Here is a 16,265-nt window from a genome sequence, read left to right as displayed (position 1 = left end):
TGGGGGTGGGGGGGTATTGGGGGGCCTATGGGGGGGGGTTATGGGGTGTGGGGGTGGAATTGGGGGGGATATGAGGGGGATGGAGGGGATTTGGGGGGGTCATGGGGGGGTGGGGGGGGCTATGGGGTGAGGGCAGGGGGTATTGGGGGGGCTATGGGGTAGGGGGGGCTGTGGGGGGGGGCTCTATGGACCCCGACCCCCCCCTTTTATTTATTTTTTTTCTTTTTCTCTTTCTCCCCCCCAGCTGGGTGCCCCCCCCCCACCCCCCCCTCGCCCCCCTCCTCCCCCCCAGGACCCCCCCTCCTCCTTTTGGGGGTCCCAGCGCCGGGCCCTGGGGGTGCTGCGAGCGACCGAGCTCTTCCTGCTGCGCGCCCTGCGAGACCTCGCCCTGCTGGGGGGGCCCCAAAACCACCCCAAAACGCCCCAAAACCACCCCCGGCCCCCCCCGACCCCCAACAGCCCCCCCTGAACCCCCCCGGATCCTATAAACCCCCACGGGATCCCCAAAACCTCCCCAATTCCCCCAAATTCCCCCCCCGGACCCCCCAAACCTCCCCAATGTCCCCCCCAAATCCCCCGGGACCCCCCCAGGACCCCCAAATCCCCCCGAAACCCACCCAAAAACCTCCCAAATCCTCCAAATTCCCCCAAATCCCCCCCTGTGACCCCGTAATGAGGGCGGCACCGGGCGAGGGGCAATAAAGTTTAATTTTAATGTAATTAAAGTTTGGCTTTAATCTAATTAAAGTTCTTTTAAGTGAATTAAGGCTAATTAGGGCTAATTAAAGTTCATTATTTGGGGTCTCTCTGGGCCTTGCAGGCCCCACTGGGGCCCCACACACCCAAGATGGCGGCGGCGCCGTCCCCATGGCAACGCCCCCCCCCATACACACGTGCCCGTACGGTCACGTGTGCCCCCAGCAGTCACGTGGCGGTGCGGTCACGTGGCCCGGCTCTTCCCTGCAGCCATGGCGGAGCCGGCACAGCCCGGGGATGGCGGTGAGGGGGGGGGGGGGGGGGGGCACATGGGGGACAATGGGGACAGAAGGGACCCCACAGGGACCCCATAGAGACCCCATAGAGACCCCATAGAGACCCACATCTTGCCCCACAGTGCCCCATAACCTGCCCCATAGCACCCCACAGCCTGCCCCATAGGGCCCCACAGCGCCCCACAACCACCTCTTGGCGCCCCATAGCCTGCCCCACACCCACCCCACACCTGCCCCACAGACGAGGACCCCCCGGAGCCGCCCCAGGCCGAGAGCTGGCGGAATGGCGCCGCCTTCTGGTGAGCCCCCTGCACCCCCGCCCCACACTTGGGGGGCAGCCCCACACTTATGGGTCAGACCCCACTTATGGGGCTGCCCCACACTTATGGGGCTGCCCCCAGGCTGCTGGGGCTGTGCAACAACACCCCCTACGTGGTGATGCTCAGCGCCGCCCACGACATGCTGCGGCCCCCCGAGGTGGGTCCCAGCCCTATGGGGGGGTCACGTGACCCCCACCCCGCACCCTCACATGACCCCCCCCACCCTCACGTGACCCCCCTGTCCCCCCCCAGATGCCGCCGACCCCCCGGAACGGCTCCCGCTATGACTGCAACCCCACCTCCACCGGGGTGAGGGGCGGGGCCTAAGGGAGGGGGCGGGGCCTGGGGGGGCGGGGCTGTGGGGGCGGGGTCTTCACTTATGGGGCTGGGGGTCTATGGGGTCTCGGTGGCGTATGGGGCTGCCCCATGGGATGTGGGGTGCTGTGGGGCAGCCCCACAAGCTGTGGGTCGCGGCAGGCCGTGCTGCTGGCTGACATCCTGCCCACGCTGCTGATCAAGCTGGCCGCCCCCTTCTGCATCCACCTCGTGCCCTACAAGTGAGCTGGGGGGCGGGGGTGGGGGGTGGCAGCCCCGCTATGGGGCAGCCCCACTGACGCCCCCCCCGTGCCCCCCCAGCCTTCGGGTCATCGCCGTCACCGCCGCCGCCTGGGGCAGCTTCGCGCTCGTGGCCGCTGCTGCCGGAGTGGCCGTGAGCCTGGGGGGTGAGCGGGGGGGATGTGGGGCGGGGATGTGTGGGGCTGGGGTGTGGGGTAGGATCTATGGGGCAGGATCTATGGGGCGGGGGTGACTTTGCTGCCCCCCAGGCGTGGTCCTGGCCAGCGCCTCCTCGGGGCTGGGGGAGGTCACCTTCCTGGCGCTCAGCTCCCTCTACCCCAGGTAAGGGGCAGGGAGGGTGCTGTGGGGCTGGGGGGGACCTGGGGGGCACCCTATGGGGCTGGGGGGTTGTGAGGGTTGTGGGTAAGGGGGAATGAGAGGGGTCCTGGGGGGCTGGGGGGGGAGATGTGGGGCTGGGGACACCACTGTGGGGCTGGGGGGGTCCCTATGGGGCTGGGGATATGGCTATGGGGCTGTGGGGCTGGGGAGGCCCCTGGGGGGATGTCCCTATGGGTCTGGGGGATCGCTATGGGGCTGGGGGGTCTCTATGGGTCCGGGGGTCTCCCCATGGGTCCGGGCCGTCCCTGTCCCCAGCTCGGCGCTGTCCTGGTGGTCGTCGGGGACGGGGGCGGCGGGGCTGGGGGGGGCCTTGGCCTACCTGGCGCTGACGCAGGCCGGGCTCAGCCCCCCCCGGGCGCTGCTCCCCCTGCTGCTGCTGCCGCCGGTCACGCTGCTCAGGTAGGGGGCACTGCCCCACAGCTGCCCCATAGCTGCCCCATAACTGCCCCACAGCTGCCCCACATCTTGCCCCTGTTCCCCCCCAGTTATTTTTGCCTCCTGCGGCCCCCCGGGGACCCCCCCCCGGACCAGGAGCCGCTGCTGGGGCCCGGCCCCGATGTGGGGCTGGGGCTGGCGCAGAAGTGGAAGGTGCTGAAGGTGAGGGGGGCAGGATGTGGGGCGGGGGGTGTGGGGCAGTGGATGGGGCTGGATGTGGGGCAGGGGGTGTGGAGCGGGAGGGGTGGGGTGGGGTGTGGGGCATGCTATAGGGCACGATGTGTGGGTCAGGGGGTGTGGGGCACATGATGGGGCAGGATGTGTGGGGCAGAGGATGTGGGGCAGGATGTGGGGTGGGATGTGTGGGGCAGGGAGTGAGGGAGGGAGTGGGACATGGTGTCTGGGAGGAATTTGGGGCTGGGTGTGGGGCTGGATGTGGGGCAGGGGGCGTGGTGCAGGGGGTGTGGGGCGCGCTATGGGGCAGGATGTGGGGCAGGGGGTCCTGACGGCCCCGTGCCCCCCAGCGCATCTCCAGGCACATGGTGCCCCTCGGCTTCGTCTACTTCGCGGAGTACTTCAGCAACCAGGGCCTGGTGGGGCAGGGGGGGCTATGGGGTGGGGGGGTGTCTATGGGGCTGGGGGGGTGCTATGGGGCATGGGGGGCATCTATGGGGCAGTGTGGGGCTGGGGGGGCGCTATGGGGCAGGCGGGGTGTCTGTGGGGCAGGGGGGGTGTCTATGGGACGCTATGGGGCAGGGTAGTGGGGTGGGAGCCGTGGAGCTGGGGGGAACACTGTGGGGCTGGGGGTGCTGTGGGGGGGGGAGATGTGGGGCTGCGGGGTCGCTATGGGGCTGGGGGAGGGATGTGTGGGGCTGGAGGGAAGCACCATGGGGCGCTGTGGGGCTCTATGGGGCGCTGTGGGGCGCGCTGTGGGGCAGGGCCACGCGCCGTGGGGCAGCCCCCCCCCATCTCCCCCCAGCTGGAGCTGCTCTACTTCCCCGAGTCCTCCCTGACCCACAGCGAGCAGTACCGCTGGTGAGCGGGGGGACGTGTGGGGCAGGGCTATGGGGCGGTTATGGGGCTCTATGGGGCGCTCTGGGGCAGGCTGTGGGGCAGTGACGGGTCCCCGTGGGGCGCCCCCCAGGTACCAGTTGCTGTACCAAGGCGCCGTCTTCGCCTCGCGCTCGTCCCTGCGCTGCTGCCGCTTCCGCCCCATCTGGGTGCTGGCCCTGCTGCAGGTGGGACACGGCCCTTAGGCCCCGCCCCCTGACCCCTGACCCTGACCCTGACCCTGACCCCTGACCCCTGACCCTGTCCCCCAGGGCCTGGTGGCCGGGACCCTGTTCGTGGCCGTGGCCGCCCCGTTCCTGCCCGGGGTCGGCGCCGCCTTCGCGCTGGTGCTGCTGGAGGGGCTGCTGGGGGCACGGCCTACGGGAACGCCTTCCAGAACGTGCGGGACGAGGTGGGGGCCGGGGGGGGTCCTATGGGGTCACGGGGGGGGGTCCTACGGGGGGCTATGGGGTCATGGGGGGGCCCTATGGGGTCACAGGGGGGGTCCTATGGGGGGCTATGGGGTCATGGGGGGGCTCTATGGGGTGCTATGGGGGGGCTATGGGGTGGTTATGGGGCTGGGGGGAATCAGGGCCACTATGGGGCTTGGGAGGGGCTCTGTGGGGCGCTGTGGGGTCATTGGGGGTCATTGGAGGGCGCTATGGGGTGGTTATGGGGGGGCTATGGGGGGCCTATAGGGTGGTTATGGGGCTGGGGGGAGCCCTGTGGGGAGTTGTGGGGCGCTATGGGGCACTATGAGGGGGGGCTGAGGGTCGCTATGGGGCACTGGGGCGTTTCTGGGTCCCAATGGGGCCTCTATGGGGCAGCCGTGGGTCCCGCTGGGTGTCTGTGGGGTCCCTGGGGGTCTCTGTGGGTCCTGGGGGTCCCTCTGGGTTTCTATGGGGTCTCTGGGGGTCCTGGCGGTCCCTGTGGGGTCCCCCCAGTGCTCCCAGTCCCTCCCAGTCCCCCCCAGTCCCCCCCTTTCCCCCAGTCCCCCCCCCAGGAGCGGGAGCTGGCGGCGGCCTCGGGGTCGTGCTGGGACTCGGCCGGGATCGCGCTGGCGGCGGGGGCGGGGCTGGGGGTGCACCGGGCGCTGTGCCCCGCCCCCTGACCACGCCCCCTGACCACGCCCCTCGGGAGGCCACGCCCACCGAGACCACGCCCCCTGCGGACTGACCACGCCCACAATAAAACCTCCCCTCCCCCCTCCTGCCTGGCTCTGGTGTCTGTGGGCGGGGCTTAGGGTTGGGGCGGGGCTTGTGGTGGGTGTGGTTAAAGGGGGCGGGGCTTGCCGCGGGTGGGCGGGGCCTGGGGCCGAGGCTCGCCCCCGGACTCGGTTTCCCGTCGTGCTCCGGGAGGGCGCGGGGCGGTGACGTCACTTCCGTGGCGCGGGAGGGGGCGGGGCGAGGCCTTTCCCTGCTGCGACAGCGCCGGGAGCGGAGCGGCCGCGTGAGCGGGGGGAGGGGGAGGGGATCTGTGGGGCAGGGATCTATGGGGCGGGGGGGGCTATGGGGCTGGGATCTGTGGGGCAGGGGAGTTATGGGGCCGAGAGATCTGTGGGGCTGGGATCGATGGGGTGGGGGCTGTGGGCCTAGGAGACCTGTGGGGCTGGGATCTATGGGGCTGGGAATCTATGGGGCTGGGGAGCTGTGGGGCGGGGATCCGTGGGGTTAGGAGTTACGGGACTGGGGAGTTGTGGGGCCAAGAGATCTATGGGGCGGGAGCTTTGGGGCGGGGATCGATGGGCCCAGGAGATCTGTGGGGCCGGGTGCTGTGGGGCAGGGCTCTATGGGGTGGGGGCTCTATGGGTCTAGGCTCTATGGGGCAGGGGACCTATGGGGTGGGGCTCATATAGGGTGGGATGCTACAGGTCCAGGCGCTATGGGGTGGGGATCTGTGGGTCCAGGCGCTATGGGGCGCCCCACTGACCCCCCCCCGCCCCCCAGGATGTCGCGCTTCTTCACCACCGGCTCCGACAGCGAGTCCGAGTCCTCCGTGTCCGGGGACGAGCTCGTGGCCAAACCCGCGGGGGGCAACTACAGCAAGTACGGGGGCGGGCTGTGATCTATGGGGCGGGGGGGGGTCTGTGGGGCTGGGGGGGGTCTATGGGGCAGCCCCACACCTTTTTCCCCCCCCCCAGGCCTCTGCTGCTGAGTGAGGATGAGGAGGACACCAAGCGCGTGGTGCGCAGCGCCAAGGACAAGCGGTGAGCTGTGGGGCAGGCTATGGGGCAGGAGCTCTATGGGGTGGTGCTATGGGGCTGGCTATGGGGTGGTGTTATGGGGCACACTATAGGGTAGCTCTATGGGTCCAGCTATGGGGTGGCTCTATGGGGTGGCACTATGTGTCCAGCTGTGGGGTGGTGCTATGGGGCACGCTATGGGTCTGTCTGTGGGTCCGGCTATAGGGCAGTGCTATGGGGCCAGCTGTGGGTCCATCTATGGGTCTGGCTATGGGTCCAGCTGTGGGGTGGCTCTATGGGGCTGGCTATGGGGCAGTGCTATGAGTCTGGTTATGGGTCCAGCTATGGGTCCAGCTGTGGGGTAGCTCTATGGGGCTGGCTATGGGGCACGCTATGGGTCCATCTATGGGTCCGCCCCCCAGGTTCGAGGAGCTGAGCAACCTGATCCGCACGATCCGCAACGCGATGAAGATTCGCGACGTCACCAAGTGCCTGGAGGAGTTCGAGCTCCTGGGCCGGGCGTTCAGCAAAGCGCGCGGCATCGTGGACAAGGAGGGCGTCCCCCGCTTCTACGTGCGCATCCTGGCCGACCTGGAGGACTACCTCAACGAGGTGCCCGTTTTGGGGGGCATTCGGGGGGTTTGGGGGCTCCCCGGGCCCCGCTGAGCCCCCCCTCGCTGCCCCCCAGCTGTGGGAGGACAAGGAGGGCAAGAAGAGGATGAACAAGAACAACGCCAAGGCGCTGAGCACCCTGCGCCAGAAGATCCGCAAGTACAACCGCGACTTCGAGGGGCTGATCGCCAGCTACAAGCAGGTGTGGGGCGGGGATGTGGGGCTGGGGGTGTGGGGCGGGGTGTGGGGCAGGTGTGGGGCGGGGATGTGGGGCTGGGGGCGCTCACCCCGGTGTTGTTCCTGGCAGAACCCGGAGCAGTCGGCGGATGAGGACGAGGAGAAGAAGAGCCGCGACTCGGAGGGTGCGTGGGGCGCGATGTGGGGCACGATGTGGGGCAGGGGCACGCTATGGGGCAAAGCCCTGTCATGGGATCTGCTATGGGGCAGGAACTCCCTATGGGGCAGGCTATAGGGCAGGAACTCGCTGTGGGGCTCACTATGGGGCAGGAACCTGCTGTGGGGCTCGCTGTGGGGCAGGCTATGGGGCAGGCCCCGCTGTGGGGCAGGCCGTGGGTCTGAGCTGCCCCCCCCAGGCTCCAGCTCGTCGGAGGAGGACGAGGCCGATGGGGGGCTGGGCGCCGCCGCCTTCCTCAAGAAGAAGGAGGCCGGGGAGGGGCGGGGCCGATTCCTCAAGAAGATGGAGGTCAGTTTGGGGCGAAAAACAGGGATTTTGGGGCATTTGGGGGAATTTGGGGGGTCTGGGGAGGTTTTGGGGGGGATTGAGGGGGGATTGGGGGCTTTATGGGGGTGGTTTGGGGTGTTTTGGGGGGGGATTTGGGGGTTATAGGGGAAATTTGGTGTTTTCTGGGGGTGATTTGAGGTTATGGGGAGGTTTTGGGGGATTTGAGGGCTAAAAGGGGGGACTTGGGATTTTTGGGGGTAATTTGAAAGGATTGGGTGAATTGGTTTTTTTTTTGGGGGGGGATTTGGGTTTTTGCAGAGGTAGTTGGAGGGGTTGGGGGAGATATCGGGGCATTTGGAGGGGTTTGGGTGGGATTTGGGGCGCTTTGGGCAGTTTTGAGGGGGGATTTGGAGGGAAATTGTTTTTTTTGGGGGGGATTTGGGGTAATTTGGGGGACTCGGGGTCGCTGCAGGAGGACGAGGACTCGGAGGACTCGGAGGACGATGAGGATTGGGGCTCCTCGGACTCGGACACGGACTCGGAGTCGGACGAGGACGAGGGCAAGTACACCTCGCTGGCCTCCAAGTTCCTGAAAAAGTGAGCAAATCGCCCCAAATCGCCCCAAAACCGCCCCCAACCCCCCCCCCCCCGAGGGGTCCCGGGGCTGACGCTGCCCCCCCAGGGACGAGGACAAGCGCGGGGGCGAGAAGAAGCGCGAGGAGAAGGCGAAGAAGAAGCACGACCGCAAGGCGCGGCGCTACGACGACGACGACGACGACAACGAGGGCGGAGAGTGGGAGAAGGTCAAGGGCGGCGTGCCCCTCGTCAAGGTGTGGGGCAGGGATGTGGGGCAGGGTGTGGGGCAGGGCCAGGGGGTGAGGTTGTGGGGCTGGGTTATGAGGTGAGGTTATGGGGCTGGATTGTGGGGCGGGGTGTGGGGTGAGGTTATAGGGCAGGGATGTGGGGCAGTACCACGAGGAAGTGCTGTGGGGTAGGGCTATGGGGCAGCACCATGAAGAAGCACAATGGGGCAGTGCTATGGGGCCAGGCAATGGGGCAGTGGGGTGCTGTGGGGCAGGGTTATGGGGCAGAGCTGTGGGGCAGCGCCTTGCGGTAGGGCTATGGGGCAGGGATGTGGGGCAGCGCCACGAGGCAGGGATGTGAGAAAGGGCGCCGTGGGGCAGTGCTATGGGGCGGTGCTATGGGGCAGCCCCACACCGTGCCCCCCACGTGCCCCCAGGAGAAGCCCAAGATGTTCGCCAAGGGCACGGAGATCACCCACGCCGTGGTGGTGAAGAAGCTCAACGAGATCCTGCAGGCGCGCGGCAAGAAGGGCACCGACCGGTGAGGCCGTGGGGCAGCTATGGGGCGGGCTGTGGGGCTGGGTATGGGGCAGCCATGGGGCTGGCTACGAGGCCAGCTGTGGGGTTGGTTATGGGGCTGGCCATGGGGCATCTGTGGGGCCAGGAACGGGGCAGGCTCTGGGGTAAGCTCTGAGACAGGCTTTGGGGCACTTATGGGGCCGGCTGTGGGGCCGGCTGTGGGGCAGGGCGGCGCAGATCGAGCTGCTGCAGCTGCTGGTCGGCATCGCCAACGAGAACAACCTGGGGGTGGCGCTGGAGGTGAAGATCAAGTTCAACATCATCGCCTCGCTCTACGACTACAACCCCAACCTGGCCACGTACATGAAGGTGGGGCGGGGCTATGGGGCTGGGGGGCTATGGGGTGCTGGGGGTAGGTTATGGGGCTCTATGGGGCAGGTTATGGGGGGCTATGGGGTGGGTTATGGGGCTGTGGGGTGCTATGGGGCTACGTGGGGCGGGTTATGGGGTGATCTGGGGTGCTGCGGGGTGGGTTATAGGGGGCTGTGGGGTGCTATGGGGCAGGTTATGGGTCACTATGGGTCGCTATGGGGCGCTATGGGGCAGGCTATGGGGCGCTATGGGGCAGGCTGTGGGGCGCTATGGGTCTCTGTGTCCCCCCCAGCCCGAGATGTGGCAGAAGTGCCTGGGCTGCATTGAGGAGCTGCTGGGGGCTATGGGGCAGGTTATGGGGCAGGTTATGGGGCGCTGTGGGGCACGCTGTGGGGCGCTGTGGGGCAGGCTATGGGGCGCTATGGGTCTGTGTCCCCCCCCAGTCCGAGATGTGGCAGAAGTGCCTGGCGTGCATCGAGGAGCTGCTGGGGGCTATGGGGCAGGTTATGGGGCAGGTTATGGGTCACTATGGGGCGCTGTGGGTCGCTATGGGGCAGGCTGTGGGGCGCTATGGGTCTCTGTCCCCCCCCAGCCCGAGATGTGGCAGAAGTGCCTGGCGTGCATCGAGGAGCTGCTGGACGTGCTGTTCGCCAACCCCCAAATCTTCATCGGGGAGAACATCGTGGAGGAGTCCGAGAACCTCTCCAACCCCGAGCAGGTGGGGGGAGTTTGGGGTCATTTGGGGGAGTTTTGGGATCATTTGGAGGCATTTTGGGGGTCATTTGGGGAACTTGGGGGGGCTGTGGGGGCCTTTTAGGGAGGTTGGGGGGATTTTGGGGTGTTTTTGGGGTGATTTGGGATGTTTTGGGGGTGGTTTGGAGTGGTTTGGGGTGGTTTTGTTCTTTTGGGGGCTGTTTGGGGGTGATTCGGGGTGTTTTGGGTTGATCTTGGGGTGATTCGGGGCGTTGGGGGCTGATTTTTGGGGTGATTTGGATGTTTTTGGGGTGCTGACCCCATTCCCCCCCCAGCCGTACCGGGTGCGCGGCTGCATCCTGACGCTGGTGGAGCGAATGGACGAGGAGTTCACCAAGATCATGCAGAACACTGACCCCCACTCCCAGGGTGAGAAACGGGGCAAAAACTGGGAAATTGGGCAAAGCGGGGAGAATGGGGGGCGGGGGGGGCAGGGGGAGGGAATGGGGGGAGAAATGGGGCGGGAAATGGGGGGAATTGGGGGAAATTGGGGGGGGGGGGATGGGAAATTGGGGGAAATGGGAAAATGGGGGGGAAAGAGGGGGAAATTGGGCAAAATGGGGGAATGAGGGGGAAGTGGGATGAAATTGGGGAAATTGGGAAAACGGGGAGAAAAGGGGGAAAATAGAAGGAAATGGGGGAAAAATGGATGAAATTGGGGGGAATTGGGCTGGGAATGGGGGGAAATGGGAAGGAAATGGGGGAAAATGGAGGAATCGGAGGGAAAATGGGGAAGATTTGGGGGAAAATGGAAGGAAATGGGGAGAAATGGGGGAAAATGGGGAGAAATGGGATGAAATATGGGGAGAATGGGGAAAAGGGGAGGGAAATGGGGGAGAATGGGGCCAAATGGGGGGGAAATGGAGGGAAAACGGGGGAAATAGTGGGGACAAATTAGGGGAAATAGGGTGAGAATGGAGGGAAATGGGGGAGAATGGGGGAAAATTGAGGGAAATGGGGGAGAATGGGGGGAGAATGGAGGGAAATGGGGCCAAGTGGGGGGAAATAGGGGGAAAAGGGGGGAAATAGAGGGAAAATGGGGGAAAATGGGGACAACTGGGACAAATTAGGGGAAATAGGGTGAGAATAGAGGGAAATGGGGGAGAATGGGGAAAATTGAGGGAAATGGGGGAAAATGGGTGGAGGATGGAGGGAAATGGGGCCAAATGGGGGGCAATACGGGGAGAACAAAGGGAAATGGGTGGATACTGGGGGACACTGGGTGTGACTGGGTGTGACTGGTGCCGCAGAGTACGTGGAACACCTGAAGGACGAGGGCCGGGTGTGTGGCATCGTGGCGCGGCTGCAGCGCTACCTGGCAGCCAGGGGCTCCCCCGAGGAGCTGTGCCGCGTGTTCCTGCGCCGCGTCCTGCACACCTACTACAAGTTCGACTACAAGGCCCAGCAGAGGCACACCGCGCCCCGGGGGCGTCCAAGGTGTGGGCTGGGGGGGACTGGGAGGGGACTGGGAGGGGACTGGAGGGACTGGGAGGGACTGGGGGGGGACTGGGGGAGACTGGGAGGGACTGGGGGGACTGGGGGAGACTGGGAGGGACTGGGGGGGACTGGGAGGGACTGGGAGGGACTGGGGAGGTACACCGTGCCCCCAGGGGCGTCCAAGGTGGGGACTGGGGGGGACTGGGAGGGACTGGGGGGGGACTGGAGGGACTGGGGGGGGGACTGGGAGGGACTGGGGGGGGACTGGGAGGGACTGGGAGGGACTGGGAGGGAATGGGGGGGACTGGGAGGGACTGGGAGGGACTGGGGGGGACTGGGAGGGACTGGGGGGGGTTATGGGGGGGTTATGGGGGGGATTGGGGCCATTCTGGCCCTCTTTCTTTGGTGATTTTACTCATTTTTGGTGCATTTTCGCTCCCTTTCGGTTGATTCTGGCTCCCTTTGGCTGCGTTTTGTCTCATTTTGTGGCCATTTCTCTCCTGTTCAGGTTGATTCTGGCTCCTTTTGCGTTGATTCCGCCTCTCTGGCTGCGTTTTGTCTCTTTTTGGGTTGATTTCACCCCTTTTGGGGCCATTCTGGCTCCCTTTGGGTTGATTTTGTCTCACTTTTGGTGCATTTTGTCTCACTTTGGGCTGTTTTTGTCCTGATTGGCTCCATTTTGGCTCCCTTTGGGGCCATTTCTCTCCTGTTTGGGGCCCTTTTGGCTCCCTTTGGCTGCATTTCCACTCACCGGGTCCCATTTTCTCCCTTTTTTTCCCCGTTTTTCCCCGATTTCTCCCAGTCGGAGGCGGACGCAGCAGAGAACGAGGGCGAGGACTCATTTTGGGGCCATTTCTCTCCCGTTTGGCTGTGTTTTGGTTCCCTCTGGCCGCGTTCCGTCTCACCGGGTCCCATTTTCTCCCTTTTTTTCCCCGTTTTTCCCCGTTTTTTCCCGTTTTTCCCAATTTCTCGCAGTCGGAGGCGGACGCGGCAGAGAACGAGGGCGAGGACTCATTTTGGGCCTTTTCTCTCCTGTTTGGCTGCATTTTGCCTCTGTTTGGCCGCGTTTTGTCTCACCGGGTCCCATTTTCTCAATTTTTTCCCCGTTTTTTCCCCAATTTTTCCCCTTTTTTCCTATTTTTCCCCCAATTTCTCGCAGTCGGAGGCGGACGCGGCGGAGAACGAGGGCGAGGACTCATTTTGGGGCCATTTCTCTCCTGTTTGGAGCCATTTCTCTCCCGTTTGGCTGTGTTTTGGCTCCCTCTGGCCGCGTTTTGTCTCACTGGGTCCCATTTTCTCCCTTTTTTCCCCATTTTTTCCCCGTTTTTCCCCGATTTCTCCCAGTCGGAGCGGACGCGGCGGAGAACGAGGGCGAGGACTCGGCGGCGCTGATGGAGCGCCTCTGCAAGTTCATCTACGCCAAGGACCGCACCGACCGCATCCGCACCTGCGCCATCCTGTGCCACATCTACCCACCACGCGCTGCACTCCCGCTGGTTCCAGGCACGAGACCTCATGCTCATGTCCCACCTGCAGGACAACATCCACCACGCTGACCCCCCCGTGCAGGTCAGAGACCCCAAAAGGGACCCCAAAAACTTACAGGGTCGGGTTTGGGACCCCCAGACCCATAGGGTTGGCTTTGGGAGCCCCCGAAACCCCCATGTGCCCCCCAGCCCCTATAGGGTCTGGCTCATGTCCCACCTGCAGGACAACATCCACCACGCCGACCCCCCCGTGCAGGTCAGAGACCCCAAAAGGGACCCCAAAAACTTACAGGGTCAGGTTTGGAGCCCTCAAAACCCCCATGTGCCCCCAGCCCCATAGGACCTGGTTTGGGACCCCCCAGTTCTATAGGGTCCGGCTCATGTCCCACCTGCAGGACAACATCCACCACGCCGACCCCCCCGTGCAGGTCAGAGACCCCAAAAGGGACCCCAAAAACTTATAGGGTCGGGTTTGGGACCCCAGACCCATAGGGATGGGTTTGGAGCCCCCAGTTCTATAGGATCGGGTTTGGGACCCCCTGGTGCCATAGGGTCTGGTTTGGGACTCCCAGTCCTACAGCATTACCCCAATTTGGGCATTTTGGTGCCATTTTGGGCCAGTTTGGTGTCATTTGGGGCCAATTTGTTGGATTTGGGTGCCATTTGGGCCATTTCAGTGGATCTTGGTGCCATCTTGATCCAATTTGATGGCCTTTGGTGCCATCTGGTGCCATTTTGGTGGATTTTGGTGCCTTTTGGGGCCATTTCAGTGGATTTTGGTGCCATTTGGTGCCATCTTGATCCAATTTGATGCCATTTGGGGCCAATTTATTGGATTTTGGTGCCATCTGGGGCCAATTCTGTGCCATTTGGGGCCAATTTCTTGGATTTGGGTGCCATCCTGATCCAATTTGATGCCCTTTGGTGGTATTTGGGGGCATTTTGGTGCCATTTTGAGCCAATTCTGTGCCATTTGGGGCTGTTTTGATGGATTTTGGTACCATTTGGGGCCAATTTATTGGATCTGGGTGCCACCCTGATCCCATTACCTCTCATCGAGCTGCTCACACTTCAGGTCCATTTAGACCCTTCTGCTTACCTCGGAACCTCTCCGTAACCCCCTGTAACACCCCAAATCCCCCCATAACCCCCCAAAATCCCCCAAAAACACCCCCAACCCCCCGCAGATCCTGTACAACCGCACGATGGTGCAGCTGGGCATCTGCGCGTTCCGCGAGGGGATGATCAAGGACGCGCACAACGCGCTGCTGGACATCCAGTCGAGCGGGCGCGCCAAGGAGCTGCTGGGGCAGGGCTGCTGATGCGCAGCCTGCAGGAGCGCAACCCCGAGCAGGAGAAGATCGAGAAGCGGCGCCAGGTGCCCTTCCACATGCACATCAACCTGGAGCTGCTCGAGTGCGTCTACCTGGTGGCCGCCATGCTGCTGGAGATCCCCTACATGGCCGCGCACGAGTTCGACGCCCGGCGCCGCATGATCAGCAAGCAGTTCCACCACCAGCTGCGGGTCGGGGAGAGGCAGCCCCTGCTGGGTAAGGAGAGAGATATGTGATCAACAGCTGCCCCACAGCTGCCCCACAGCTGCCCCACAGCTGCCCCATAACCGCCTGTAGTGCCTGCCCCATAGCTCCTGCCACATTGTGGCCCCATAGCTTGTGCCCCACAGAGCCTGTGGTCTTCTGGCCCCATAGCTCCTGCCCCATAGCTCCTGTCCCTATAGGTCCTCCTGCATCCCACCCCACACCTCCTGCCCCACATCCCCTGCCCCACATCCTCTGCCCCACATCCCCTGCCCCACACCCCCATCTCCCCCCAACCCCAGGGCCCCCCGAGTCGATGCGCGAGCACGTGGTGGCGGCGTCGAAGGCGATGAAGATGGGCGACTGGCGCACGTGTCACCGCTTCATCGTCAACGAGAAGATGAACGGCAAGGTCTGGGACCTGTTCCCCGAGGCCGACAAAGTGCGCGCCATGCTGGTCAGGTGCGTGCCCCACGGACCCGAAACCTCCGCGTTTCGCCCCATTCCGGGCTCCTTTATTCTATTGGGGAGTGAAAAGGCACAGGGTGGCCCCAAAATGTGCGTTTTTTGCCCCGTTTTGGCTCCGCAGGAAGATCCAGGAGGAGTCGCTGCGCACCTACCTCTTCACCTACAGCAGCGTCTACGACTCCATCAGGTGGGGCGGGGCATGGTGACGTCATCGGGGTGTGGTGATGTCACGGTGATGTCATGGTGACGTCATCGGGCTGTGGTGACGTCACGGTGACATCACGGTGACATCACGGCGGGTCCGGCAGCATGGAGATCCTGGCCGACATGTTCCAGCTGGACCTGCCCACGGTGCACAGCATCATCAGCAAGATGATCATCAACGAGGAGCTCATGGTGGGGCGCTGGGGGGCGGATAGGGGGCGGTGTGGGGCAATATGGGGCAATGTGGGGCAGTGGAGGGTGATTGGGGAGTGATATAGGGCAGCTATGGGGCACTGGGGGTGCCACAGGGTGCTGTGGGATCATTTGGGGGTGTTATAGAGCAGCTATGGGGCAGTGTGGGGTGATCTGGGGTGATGTGGGGCAGCCATGGGGCAGAGTTTGGGGTCCCGCAGGCGTCCCTGGACCAGCCGACGCAGGACGGTGATGATGTGGTGTGGCCATGGGACATTATGGGGCAGTGTCGGGTGGGCTATGGGGCAGCTATGGGGCAATGTGGGGCGGCTGTGGGGCAGCCATGGGGCAGAGCTGTGGGTCCCGCAGGCGTCCCTGGACCAGCCGACGCAGACGGTGATGATGCACCGCACGGAGCCCACGGCGCAGCAGAACCTGGCGCTGCAGCTGGCCGAGAAGCTGGGGGGGCTGGTGGAGAACAACGAGCGCGTCTTCGACCACAAGCAGGGCTCCTACGGCGGCTACTTCCGCGGTGAGCCCTGCCCCACAGCGCCCCACAGCTGCCCATAGCGCCCCATAGCGCCCCACGGCCCCGCTCACCCCCCTGCCCCCAGACCAGAAGGACGGCTACCGCAAGGGCGACGGCGGCTACCTGCGGCGCGGCGGCTACCGGCAGCAGGAGCGCGGCTCCAACTACTGAGCCGGACCCACGGCGACCCCACGGAGACAGTCCCATGGAGACAGCCCCACGGCCAGACCCACAGCGAGCCCCACGGATCCGGCCCCACGGGGTCCACCAATAAAAGCACCCGAAGGAAGAAGGGGTCTGGGTGTGTGTGCTTGGGGGGGGAGGGTTATGGGGGTCTGCCCCATAGCAAGGGGACTGCCCCATAGCTGGGGTGTGGGGTTACAGAGGCTCTGCCCCATGGCAGGGGTGTGGGGTTATAGGGGCTCCTGCCCCACAGAATGGGGTTGGGGGGGCACAGAAGGCTCCTGCCCCACACGTTGCCCCGCTATGGGGCCGAGGCTCTCTGCCCCCCACGCAGCCCCTGCTATGGGTCCCGCCCCCAACCATCCCCTCGCACTTCGCCCTTCGCCCCCTGCCCCACGGGAGCCCCCCCGCTGTGGGGCCTGAGCCCCTCCAGTGACCCGTGCAGGGCTGGGTTAATGAGTGACCCCCGGGGGGGGCTACTTATGGGGCAGCCCCACAGCCCCGCCACCACCCCCACAGCCCCATGCTGCCCCCGGCCTTGCTGCGCCGAGCC

At 64.8% G+C, this 16,265-nt stretch overlaps 2 protein-coding genes across 4 annotated transcripts; both read left to right on the top strand.

Moving 5' to 3' along the window:
- Positions 1-832: 832 nt before the first annotated feature.
- CLN3 (CLN3 lysosomal/endosomal transmembrane protein, battenin) lies at positions 833-4,961 on the top strand. Of its 3 annotated transcripts, none has more exons than XM_072029520.1 (14): positions 833-999; positions 1,211-1,291; positions 1,394-1,469; positions 1,565-1,621; positions 1,790-1,869; positions 1,949-2,034; positions 2,137-2,209; positions 2,522-2,665; positions 2,752-2,863; positions 3,226-3,294; positions 3,681-3,736; positions 3,846-3,939; positions 4,024-4,163; positions 4,743-4,961. In XM_072029520.1, exons 1-14 carry the CDS (start codon positions 848-850, stop codon positions 4,873-4,875), a joined length of 1,353 nt encoding a protein of 450 aa, XP_071885621.1. In that variant the 5' UTR covers positions 833-847; the 3' UTR covers positions 4,876-4,961. The 3 variants fall into 3 exon arrangements, with proteins under 3 accessions (XP_071885621.1, XP_071885623.1, XP_071885622.1); XM_072029521.1 differs by having other exon boundaries at positions 899-999; positions 1,234-1,291; XM_072029522.1 differs by lacking the exon at positions 2,522-2,665.
- A 94-nt stretch (positions 4,962-5,055) lies between these two features.
- On the top strand, positions 5,056-15,821 carry LOC139999899 (eukaryotic translation initiation factor 3 subunit C-like). Its single transcript, XM_072029549.1, is given in 23 exon segments — positions 5,056-5,200; positions 5,698-5,796; positions 5,892-5,957; positions 6,356-6,545; positions 6,622-6,747; positions 6,853-6,907; positions 7,139-7,248; positions 7,700-7,824; positions 7,910-8,057; positions 8,468-8,571; positions 8,777-8,918; positions 9,514-9,639; positions 9,950-10,043; positions 10,925-11,113; positions 12,456-12,583; positions 12,585-12,680; positions 13,786-13,912; positions 13,915-14,148; positions 14,439-14,598; positions 14,726-14,791; positions 14,913-15,000; positions 15,370-15,532; positions 15,615-15,821. Coding segments are annotated over 22 exon segments (2,721 nt in total). The 5' UTR covers positions 5,056-5,200; position 5,698; the 3' UTR covers positions 15,701-15,821.
- The last annotated feature ends 444 nt before the right edge of the window (positions 15,822-16,265 follow it).

The sequence above is a fragment of the Anas platyrhynchos genome, chromosome 30 (assembly GCF_047663525.1).
Source record: "Anas platyrhynchos isolate ZD024472 breed Pekin duck chromosome 30, IASCAAS_PekinDuck_T2T, whole genome shotgun sequence".
In the NCBI taxonomy this organism is placed as follows: domain Eukaryota; kingdom Metazoa; phylum Chordata; class Aves; order Anseriformes; family Anatidae; genus Anas; species Anas platyrhynchos.
This window is presented reverse-complemented; position numbering and strand designations above follow the sequence as displayed.